General features: G+C 38.2%; 1 protein-coding gene across 1 annotated transcript; it reads left to right on the forward strand.

Annotated features, from left to right (window-relative positions):
* Positions 1-1,535: 1,535 nt before the first annotated feature.
* LOC142106643 (olfactory receptor 6N1-like) lies at positions 1,536-2,516 on the forward strand. The gene has a single exon (XM_075189637.1). It carries the CDS (start codon positions 1,545-1,547, stop codon positions 2,514-2,516), a length of 972 nt encoding a protein of 323 aa, XP_075045738.1. The 5' UTR covers positions 1,536-1,544.
* Positions 2,517-12,759: the final 10,243 nt, after the last annotated feature.

Genomic DNA, 12,759 nt, shown 5'->3' on the forward strand with positions numbered 1-12,759 from the left:
TATAGAAAAACATCTCACGGAAGCAATGAGAGATGACTGAACCGGGTAAGGATTTTTCCATTTAATTGCATCCAAATTTTGAGAATTAAAAAAAATATGTAAAAAGATAATATTAACATTATTATTATAATTAATTTAAATAGAGTCAGCATACTCTGCAGCATTTTACAATTGGGACTGTCAATAGCAAATAAAGTATTTGATTATTTTTTGGTCACACACATGAAAAAAAAGAAAATACAACAAATGCAATAAAAAATACTGTCTGGAGCAAAGAACAGGAATGTTAAAATATTGTGGTATATTATTGTAAAGTGCAAAAACAATTTAATGCTCTTCAAAACTACAGTAGCATTAAAGAAATATATTAATTTTGGTTTCGTATATTGCAATAGAAAAGCGACAGCTGTTTAGTTGCTATGAGCCACAACAATTTTGTTTGTCACAGTTACCTGTGCACTAGTTTTTACAAATGTTCTCCATAATATTTTGCTCAATCTCCGATGCAGAAGCATTTGTAAGTCAGCAACAAAATGGTCAATGATTAAGGTATGGACCAGGACTATAGACGGGTAAAACTAGCAAAGTTTTAGATTAAGAATTTCAGTGATTCAGAACCAGCCAATCACTTGCAAAATTAGACTACCATAATATGAGAGAGGAGACTTCCCTCTTCGGTATTCCCAGCTCTCTAAGTGCCTGGAATATTGGAAAAAAATACAGGCGGCCCAGTGACCCAGCCCGAAGTAGCCTACTATGGGACCAGCCCGGAGAACAGATGCCCCCTGCCCCTCAGCCCAGCCTGCCCCCTACCCTCACCCAATCCTTAGAATTTTTCATTGGTTTTAATAGACTGTGCTGGTACTTGAATGTTCCCAATGCCAGAAAGGGTCCTTTCAGACAGCAGTATCAGAAAAACCCACAGATCATAGTGGAAAGTGATGTGTGGGTTTTCTTAACCCCGTACATGTAGAGTAGGACTCATCCTTAGCACTTTAGGGGGTCCATCTACGGACTATCAACAATCGTCCTTTGCACTTTAGGGGGTTAACATGCCTTTTTGAATAAAAAAATGTCTCATTAACTTATTTTTATAAAAGAGGAAACAATAAAACATTGTATATCTTACATTATAATAACTTCTTTTAAATTTCTTCTTTTGTTTGAAGCAGCCATAAAAAAAATGGTGAAATTGATGGAAAATTAAAATAATGGCTCAATACCATGGATCGCTCCATTAACTGAACCACAAAACTTTAACACATCTCTATCCAGGAGTCTTCTGTGTAATTTTTATGTAAGTTGTGCTTGGTAACCCAGCAATTTAATTGTGTGTGCGCTTATAAGACATATATCTATGAGGGAATCTGAGCTGTAAAAAAACAAAAAAAAAAAACCAAAACAGTTCACCTTCAACATATCATGTTTTCAAAAGAGACCTGGGTTTTCCAATGGAAATCTCAACATCCACACAACTGGTAGACCTTCATGTCAAAGTAATTCCTTCTCCTTACTTCCATATCTGTATGACCGCGACAAAAGATATGGAAAAATCCTCCAACCACAGCAAAGTTTATGAAATTGTGTTATCTGGATTCCCAAATCTCCAATACTATCACGTTCTACTATTCACAATACTTCTTATCATCTACTGTACTATAATTGCTGGTAATGTTGTAATTCTTCTTGTAGTCCAAAAAGAGTCCAGGCTTCAGGCTCCCATGTACTTCTTTATTGGGGTGCTATCTTGTATGGAGATTTGCTATACAGCCGTCACTATCCCTAAAATGTTGGCCGATCTCTTGGAAGAAGAGAAGAAGATCTCCTTCAGCGGATGCATCTTACAAGCCTATTTCCTGCATGCACTTGGCGCATCCGAGTGTTATATCCTCACAATAATGGCATATGATAGATATCTGGCCATCTGTAAGCCGCTACGATACTCAACTATTATGACTACTACACTGTATAAGAATTGTGTTGCTGGCTGTTTTATTGGGGGGTTTCTAAGTCCTGTTATTGAAACTGTTTTAATTTCTCTTCTTCCTTTCTGTGGTCCAAACCGTATTGAAAACGTATTTTGTGATTTCCCCCCGTTGATCTCATTAGCCTGTACCGACACTAAGCTCTATATATTGGTCGAATTTATTGTCAGCTCATTTATCATCCTGTTGAGTTTTGCTTTTGTTCTTCTCTCTTACGTAAGGATAATATATATTATTTTAAGGATGAAATCCAAGGTGGGGCGACAGAAAGCATTCTCTACTTGTGGGGCACATCTGATTGTTGTCATTCTCTTTTTTGGTAGCATATCATTCATGTACATACGACTTTCAAAAAGTTACTCTGTAGATTATGACAGGGCTGTTGGTCTGACCTATGCGGTCTTTACACCACTCGCTAACCCCATCATATATGGATTAAGAAATCATGAAATGAAAACATTTATACACAAGCGTGTAGTTTCTCAGCCCCTTTACGTCTTGGCTTCCAAATGTCTGACATTCAGTCGTTAAAAACATATATGAATAACAAATAAATACATGAAAAAATGTGTTAATTCTTTTTGATTATATGGTGTTCAATGACTTCCTCATTCCAACTTTGGTGGCTTACAATACTTACTTTTCAGACTGGCTGGCTTATTTTGGGTTGAACATTGTGTGCTTGTGAATGAACTGCCCATTGTGTAGTAGACTTTCAGAACACAACAGTATATACAACAGTGAAGGTAAGCAGCTCAAACTACAAAAAAAGTGCTTCATGTTATTTATGTACATACAGTCATGGCCAAAAGTTTTGAGAATGACACAAGTATTGGTTTTCACAAAGTTTGCTGCATCAGTGTTTTTAGACCTTTCTGTCAGATGTTGCTATGGTATACTGAAGTAAAATTACTAGCATTTCATAAGTATCAAAGGCTTTTATTGACAATCACATTAAGCTTATGCAAAAAGTCAATATTTGCAGAGTTGACCCTTCTTTTTGAAGACCTCTGCAATGAGCCCTGGCATGCTGTCAATCAAATTCTGGGCCACATACTGACTGATAGCCGCCCAGTCATGCCTAATCAATGCTTGGAGTTTGTCAGAATTTGTGGGTTTTTGTTTGTCCACCCACATCTTGAGGATTGACCACAAGTTCTCAATGGGATTAAGTTCTGGGGAGTTTACTGGCCATGGACCCAAAATTATGATGTTTTGATCCCCGAGCCAATTAGTTATCACTTTTGCCTTATGGCAAGGTGCGTCATCATGCTGGAAAAGGCATTGTTCATCACCAAACTGTTCTTGTATGTTTGGGAGAAGTTGCTCTTGGAGGATGTTTTGGTACCATTCTTTATTCATGGCTGTGTTCTTAGGCAAAATTATGAGTAAGCTCACTCCCTTGGCTGAAAAGCAACTCCAGACATGAATGGTCTCAGAATGTTGACATGACACAGGACTGATGGTAGCGCTCACCTTTCCTTCTCCGGACAAGCGTTTTTCCAGATACCCCAAACAATCTGAAAGGGGATTCCTCAGAGAAAATGACTTTACCCCAGTCCTCCGCAGTCCAATCCCTGTACCTTTTGCAGAATGTCCCTATTGTTTTTCCTGGAGAGAAATAGCTTCTTTGCTGGCCATCTTGAAATCAGGCCATCCTCCAAAAGTCTTTGCCTCACTCTGCGTGCAGATGCACTCACACCTGCCTGCTGCCATTCCTGAGCAAGCTCTGCACTGGTGGTGCCTGAGCCCGCAGCTGAATCAACTTTAGGAGACGGACCAGGCACTTGCTGGACGTTCTTGGGCGCCCTGAAGCCTTCTTCACAACTATTGAACCTCTTTCATTGAAGTTCTTGATGATCTGATAAATGGTTGATTTAGGTGCAATCTTACTAGCAGCAATATCCTTGCCTGTGAAGCTCTTTTTGTGCAAAGCAATGATGACTGCACGTGTTTCCTTTGCAGACAACCATGGTTAACAAAGGAAGAACAATGATTTCCTCCTTTTAAAGTCTCCAGTCTGGTATTCTAACTCAATCAACATAGTGATCTCTAGCCTTGTCCTTGTCAACACTCTCACCTGTGTTAGCAAGAGAATCACTGACATGATGTCAGCTGGTCCTTCTGTGGCAGGGCTGAAGTGCAATGGACATGTTTTGGAGATGAAGGCCATTATCATGGCAAAGAGGGACTTTGAAATTAATTGCAATTCATCTGATTACTCATGACTGAGGCAACAGATTTTGTGAGAAATAACATTTGTGTCATTCTTAAAACTTTTGGCCATGACTGTAGACAACCTCAAGGACACAAATCCATCTCTAGAGACATTGATGTTCCCGTCTTCACTGTATGTAATGTTACTCGGTAGTCTAAGGCCAATGGCACTGTGGTCATCCTCCCTGGAAAGTGAGGTCTTAATTGAACACTGCAGCACAGGATTATTTAAATAGAGGAGAAAGCATCTCAGTCAACTAAAAAACAGATTCAAGTTGACCTTCAGCCAAGAGGTATGATATTTTCAACTCATACCATCTGTTACCAACTCAATGAAAGGGATTACATGGTAGGAGGCCTTGGAGGGACCCCCTGCTGAAAGAGATACATAAGAAAGCCTAACTAGAATTTGCCAAAACACACATGAACAAATCTAATTCCTTCTGGGAGAATTTAATCGAGCTTTTGGTAAAGAACATCATCCCTATGTTTACAAAAAAAACCAAATGAAAGGAACCCCCTCCCTACAGTCAAACATGTAGGAGGTTCAGTGAGATTTCTGTTCTGTATCTGGAACTGGATGTCTTGAACGTGTGCATGGCATCTTGAAATCTGGAGATGACCAGGCCATTTTGAAACAGAATGTTGAATCAAGTGTAAGAAAGCTGGGTCTTCATCAAAGGTCATGAGTCTTCCAGCAAGACAACGGACCCAAACATACATCAAAAAGCACCCAGGAATGATTCAAAACAAGACACTGGACTGTTCTGAAGTGGTCAGCAATGAGTCCAGATCTAAATCCGGTATAACACCCTTGGAGAGATCTAAAAACAGCAGATGGGAGAAGGCAGCCTTCACATCTGGGAGAACTGGAGCAGTTTGCACAAGAAGAGTGGACCAAACTATCAGTAGACATGTGGTGGTTAGTCAGTCATGGCTATTGGAGGCAGTTGATTGTAGCTATTTTGACCAAAGGTTGTGCTAACAAAAATTATGTTTAGGATGTCAATAATTTTGTCAATGCCATTTCTTTTCATTGATTTAAAAAGGATATCCAGAAATAAACTCAGAATAAAAAAACAATGGGTCCGTAATATTAACAGAGAAAGAATTGTGGATTCCAAATATGTTTAGTGGAAGTTGTGAGTTATTTTGAAAAAGGGCAATGGTGCCAATAATGTGGCCACATCTGTATGGGTGTGTGCAAATATTATATATATAATTGATATAATAGAAGAAGGCTTATTGTAAACAAGGGTAACAGATGGAAGTTCATGGCCAGATGCCATGTGAGGCTGTCATTTACTGTGCCCCTAAATGGAGGGAGAGGTATACACAGCAGTACGGTTCGACCTTGCAGTCAGGGGAGTGCTGTGAGACATCGAGAGACTAAAAGTCAGTAGTGAAGGAATCCCTGATAACTGGAATGTGTAATACCGAAAATAATCTGGTATTCCCTAAACAGTTATTCCCAACTTCAGTAGATAGAAGGGAGGTCCCTGTATAATGAGCAATCAATCCGTACAGCCGTAGTAGGAAAGTACTCCCATACTGTGAGAGGGGGTTGTTGCGTGAAAGCATTGAGGCTAAAAGTTATAAAGGAGGGTCCCTTATGTAATGGATGGTGTGCACGAGCCGAGGTCAAGAATCTCTGGACCATGCCTACCGTCCACCTGTCTACATGATTAGCTCTAAATGATGCTGTTTAATACTTGTACCTATAACACCGGGTACGTGAACTACCATAAGTGTTTTACTGCTGCTCAGTGGGTGCTGGAGGAGTCTGGTGTTTTCATGCTGGAGGAAGAGGAGTGTAAGAAAATTACCATTGGTTTTGAATTGAGATGGCTTGGCGCCCAAATTTTATGTCCATTTACACTGCCCCGCCACTAGTGGCCACACCACTGTAACTGTGTTTAAATCTCTGAGTATTCAGGAGGACCACTTGTTTGTGGATGCCATACCCACACCATAGCCAGAGGAGTAGAGGATGGCAACAGTAAATGGGTACAATGGTCGGACATCTCAATTAAGTCCCGCTCAACACAACACAATGTACCAGATAGGTTTCACAATGATGTTATAAAGTTATTGTCTTATTTAAAGCTAAGCGAAAAGTGATGTGGATTGTTGCAAAAATTGAATTTCATGACAGAACAGGCCATTTTTACAAGGGAGGTCTTTGAGTTAATTATTTACAGTGGGCCTGATTCATTAAGGATCTTAACTTGAGAAACTTCTTATTTCAGTCTCCTGGACAAAACCATGTTACAATGCAAGGGGTGCAAATTAGTATTCTGTTTTGCACATAAGTTAAATACTGACTGTTTTTTCATGTAGCACACAAATATCAATTTTAAATGTCAGTGTACAAATAAGTTATCAAGTATTTGTGTGTTACATGAAAAAACAGTCAGTATTTAACTTATGTGCAAAACAGAATACTAATTTTCACCCCTTGTATTGTTACATGGTTTTGTCCAGAAGACTGAAATAAGAAGTTTCTCAAGTTAAGATCCTTAATGAATCAGGCCCAATGTTCTTAAATTTTCTACATCAACCTTTATTTTTTTTAGATTTTAATTTTGAACATGGTTCCTTATAAATTTACACCATATGTGTGTCTCAGTCTTTTGTACGGCATAGATATCTCCAAATAATTTCAGTTCTATATTTATGTTAAACATTCATCTTATTTAATAACTCAGAGGAACATTATTATTATCCTGGGAGAAGGAGTAGCACAGTGGATCAATGCACCGTCTAACAATAATGTGTGAGAATCGACTAATAATAAAACGTTAAAATATTTATATTTTGTTTCTTTCCAAATCACAGGTGAGGGTAGTTTTATTAACTGAACCTAAAAAAGCAATTATCCATTATTATTTCTTGAAACTGACCCTTGAAAGGGAAATAAAGACTATTATTTTCTATATAAATAAAATGTTTAGTGTTTTGTTTAATGCATAGGGCTGATTTTGTAACAAGGCGATTAATCTACCAGTATGTTTTTGGGGTATGGGGCGTAACCAGAGCACGCAGAGGTAACCCACGCAAATGCGTGGAAAACATGCAAACGCCAGACAGATAAGGCCCAGGTTGAGGATTCCAGCATCGTGAGGAAGAGTGTTAACCAATGTGGCACCTCACAAATCTATCTTGCAAAGGTATCTTTTGATTGAGGGGTTGGGCATGATATGGCGACGATGAAGATGTCAACATTCAGAATGTTAATACCACACTCTCGACAATCAAAATATCAGCATTTCATTATGTCACCACAGTTAAATGTCAACATTGTGACTGTCAGCAGGTTGTAATGCTGACAGTCACAATGTCGACAGAAAGCCAGCCATCACTACATTAACAAGATAAATAAAATGTCAGGTACTACATTGACTATAAATAAATTATTTTTTTTCAAAAAACAGTCTGGTTCCACCACCCCGCCCAACCAAACGGCTTCACCAACCCAAGTGCTACTAGCAAAATTGGGGGGCCAAAATGCGTGGGGGCCCCCAATTTTACTAGTGCCAGCATTAGGCTTTGCCACCCGGGACTGGTGGCACTATAGCAGGGGAACCTTGTCACTTGGAAAACCACAAGTGTCAGCATGCCCAGACACCCAGGGCCCACTGGGACTTGCAGTACACTAAGAAAAAATGTTCACACACATTTTAAAATGACTTTGTTTGAAAAACATTATAAAAAAAGTTCTGTAGTGCTCACCTAAATCTACGTCTTAATGTGTAATCCATCCAAGTGTCCCTGCTTGTCCAAAACAATAAATCAACATATACCCAAGGACACACCAGAAAACATCCACAGAATTTATTTACTTTTAGTATGACCCCACACCCACTGTCCAGGAGTGGGGGAAGAGCCTGGGAACTCCTAGGAGGGACCCCATCACCCTAGGGAATCCAGCCCTGTGCTGACTAGACTGGACTGGTTTGTCATTATGGCAGAGGGAGCCCCCGCAGCGAGTTCCCCTGTTATAGTACCACTAGTCCCGGCTGCCAAAGCCTAATTGCTGGTACTAGTAAAATTTGGGAGACACCACAGTTTTTTGCCTACCCTCCCCCCGATTTTGCTAGGGCTAGCCTTTTTTGTATTTATTTGTTGTTAATGTAGTTCCGGCGGTAGTGCCGCTGGGTTTTATTTATTAATTCATTGTTAATGTAGTGCCTGCCATTTTAATATTTATTTTTAATGTAGTGAGGCTGGCAGCATTTGAAATTCAAAGTTTATGATTTTTCACTACATTACAACTGTCGACATTGCAACCTGTCAACAACTATAATGTCGACATTTTAACTTTGGTGACCTAATGAACATGTCGACGTTCTTTTTGTTGACAGTATGGTGTCAACATTCTGAATGTTGACATTTTCGCTATCGCCATTTCGACTACATTCCAGCTGGGGTTTGATCCTGTTATGCTTATGCTCCCACAGGTATGCCAAATAGTTAGTCTTCCTCAATGTTTCCTACTCTGAAGATATATGAAGATTGCTCTGACCCCATCCAATGTATTCATTACTTTTCTTCACTATTCGGATGTGAGTAAAATGCCGATATTGTAATCTGACTAATATGGAAGTCAGACACTACTTTAGGTAGGAAAATTCTATTTGTCAGTAGCATTATCTTTTCTGGAAACATATTCAAGAACACTGCTTTGCACCATAACACATACACCTTTCCTGTCCTTCTGGCAGAGATAATTGCCACCAAGAATAATACTTTCAATGTAAATAATTTAAGTGGAATGTCCTGCAGTGGCTCAATATTACTTGTCACTAATGTTTCTAGCACGATATTAAGATCCCACGGCACTAAAAAAGGTCTAATGAGAGGCAGAATCCTTCTTTTACTGCTTGGAAGAAGCGCGCTATTAATTTATTTAATGCCAGTCTTGTGTCCAAAAAGACAATCAGTGCTGATACTTGTATTTTGAAAGTTTTGAGAACAAAACCTTCTTTTTATCATTCTCATACAAAATCCAGCACGTGTGTAGTATTTGCTGCCATTGGTTGAATTGATCTAATTTTGCACCAGGAGATAAATCATTTCTGTGACAGGATGGACTGCCTATGCCACCCTGTCTGTTGTTGCTGGGAACCGGCTGGGCTTACTTTGCCACCGTTCCCTTTCGTTATCCCAAATGCGCCCTCTTGCTGCAGTAGGAGGGGCTTACACGTGCTGCCACCACTGGATTCCTTGCCAGCATCCAGTAGCAAGTTTCTTCTAGGTAACTGATGCTGCGAGTGTACCCTGTTACTGGTGTACCTGGGCTGGTAATTCCTGACCGCTTACTATGGATCAGAGTTGCTGTGGATGGATCCCCCTGGCCTATCACACTGACCAGAGCTGCATGGATAGCAGCCAGAGCGGTGGTACCGGAAAAGCTGGGTCCAAACCTCAGAGAGAGCTGGAGAACAAATTAGATTTAGGGTCTAATCTGCAGGTCACAGGAATACAGCAATATTGAAGATGTTTTCAAGCAGGTCTTTGAAGCAAGATGTTTATTTGCTCTTCACTGGTTAAAGGTACCAGTGAGCAGGTCAGATGAAATCAGAAGAACAGTTTTCAATGCAAGCCAGTGCCTTTTATACAGTTCAGACACAAGCTATTTTTATAATCAGGATGTAACCTGTTTACACAAACACGGATTTACATTCATTGCAAAGCCAACAATATTTACACTTATCTATGAAATTCTTAAAAACCTTGCTGTGATATCCTGTATCTTATTTCAGATGCAGAAGACCTACTAGCAAGTCAAAAGGTCTAACTGAAATGAATACAAGACGACAGTTGCAGAATACACATTCCCAAAGAAAAAGTACAACCCTCAAACAAGTCATTTCCCCGCATCACAATACACAAATACTTTTTAAACAAAGGCTCATTGTATCAGATATATACATCAGAAATTAGACATTTGCTTTAGAAAGGTTAAAACAGAAAAACAAATTTTCTACCCTGGTCTCAGAAATAACGATTTCCTATCTCAACATATACACAATATCAAACATAAGTGCTTGTGCAATTATATGAATAAGTGCCCTGCGCTATTTCCTTTAAATAAATTTGTACCAGAAGTTATTTATCAGTGACCCAGTCAATTTCCAAATTCTGGTATGGTTGTTTCTAATATCTCGCAATCCCTGGCTTAAGGATTTCATCTGTCCTGGATTGCTGCTAAATAGTTGGGATCATCCGATAATGTATGTGAGGTACCGGTCACATACTCAAGTGCTAACCCCATCAGGTTACATGAATCCATCAGTCATTCCTCAATGTGTGGGGAATATAAGAGAGCTGATCAGATGCAAAAGCTGTTGACCAGCACCCCTAATATAAGTGCCTCCCTGCAAAATGAGGCACTGTGCAAAATAACGTAATAAACAAAAATTAAAACTTTTTTGTTCTTTTTTAAAAACTTTAAATAAATAAATAAATCTCCACATATAGAAATAGGGAGTAAAAGCCCAAATATGTTTTTTAATGTTTATTTTCCCCTCTAGGAGAAATGACCGTAGGTTTTAGCAATATTTATTATTTTAAAAAGCACTTAAATTCATTAATAATTATCAAGGCAACTGTGCTACTGAGCTTACTAAAATAAGCAAAATATTTATACTCTACTAAATCTTTCCAGCGCACAACTTTCAACTGAATAAAATCCAGTATGCCTAATTGAGCGTCTAAATCTTGCATCACTGTGGAATGGGGGTAAGAAAAGTAGCTCTATAGATATGAATAACTGGCTAGCAGCCTTTTGTACAAATCTGATGTTTCACTCACAGCCACAATGCAACAACTTCTTGGGGCCCACTCGGAAAGCCAAAGGGGGTGTGGCCACCACACCATGTTGAGGGCACTATGCAGGCAAACCCGGGCCTTTGTAGTTTGTAACATATCCCCCTTTCTTTGTCAGCCCCCTGCTAACAGTATTCAGTGTTCTTACTGCAATTCTGAAGGTGACTATGACATGTTTTTCTTTTCTTTGCCATTTGAAAATTTTGATCCAAATAAACAATTTTTTTCTATATCATAGAAAAAAACAAATATAAGTATGTTTTCAAATTTGTGCTGGAGGAAATATTACATCACACTTTGATGTTGACATTTATTTAGTGCAACGCAGGGCAAGACTAATAAATGCATTTTACCTTTAATTTTTTTTGTTAATTTAATTTAATTGTTTTTCTGGGGAACGACTTAAATCCATATATTAATTTCCCATATTATATATTGAAAAATGTTTTTGCTGAAGTAGCAATTAAATATTTATGTTTAAGATAATAAATGTTCTGGACAGACATAATCATAAGAAATATTAAAATATCATAGATATCAAATATAAATATTACTGTTATTTTTTTGAAGAATTGTCAATTATTTTTGCTATTTTGCTGGGGGGCAGCACAGTGGCATAGTGGTTAGCACTTCTGCCTTACAGCACTGGGGTCATGAGTTCAATTCCCAACCATGGCCTTATCTGTGAGGAGTTTGTATGTTCTCCCCGCCCACACTTCAAAAACATACTGGTAGGTAAATTGGCTGCTAACAAATTGACACTAGTCTGTGTGTCTGTCTGTGTGTGTTAGGGAATTTAGATTGTAAGCTCCAATGGGGCAGGGAGTGATGTGAGTGAGTTCTCTGTACAGCGCTGCGGAATTAGTGGCGCTATATAAATAAATGATGATGATGGTGTTACATTTATTATTTGCTACTTTTACTGTATAAAATCTGCACTTTCCAATTAGTTAAAACATCACAGCTCACATATTTACAAAGATATACAAATAAGATAAATATGAATGCTAATTAGCTCTATACAGTTTTCGTTAGAGAATAAATTCCCAGAGCTTTCTAAGCTATTTAAATAGTGTAAAAAGCATCTCACATATTTACTGAGCGTTGAATTAATCAAGTAAGGACTTTTCCATTTAACTGCATCCAAGTAATGTCCATTTTAAAAATGAATGTTAAATGTAATATTAATTATGAAAAATATTATTAACATTTACTTTCAGAGCACTAGCATACTCCATAGTGCTACTGGGAATATTAACTGCAAATAAAGTACTTAAGATTTATTTTCCCATCACACACATAAAGAAATGGAAAATTCAACAAATACAAAAATATTTTGTCTGGAACAAAGAGCAGGAATTTTATATTATTCCTGTATGATATTAAATATAAAAATAGTTTAATGCTGTTTGCTGCACATCAAAACCAAAATAGTATTTAAGTAGCTTCTGTTTTTTTAGGAATGAACACTGAATTTTGTAACTTGCCCATTGCTGCAAAAGAAGGGAAGTAGGAACCTAAACATTTAGTCATAAATTAAATACTTAAGTAATAATAATAATAGGTTTATTTATATAGTGTTTATATCTATGAGAGCACCTGAACCTTCAACGTATCAGGTTTTCAAAACAGACCTGGGTTTTTTCATTGGAGATCTCAACATTCACACACCTGATATACATACTGGTCAAAGTAATTCCTTCTCTGTATTACAGTGTCAAAAGAT

This window comes from Mixophyes fleayi, chromosome 11 (genome assembly GCF_038048845.1).
Source record: "Mixophyes fleayi isolate aMixFle1 chromosome 11, aMixFle1.hap1, whole genome shotgun sequence".
Lineage (NCBI taxonomy): Eukaryota > Metazoa > Chordata > Amphibia > Anura > Limnodynastidae > Mixophyes > Mixophyes fleayi.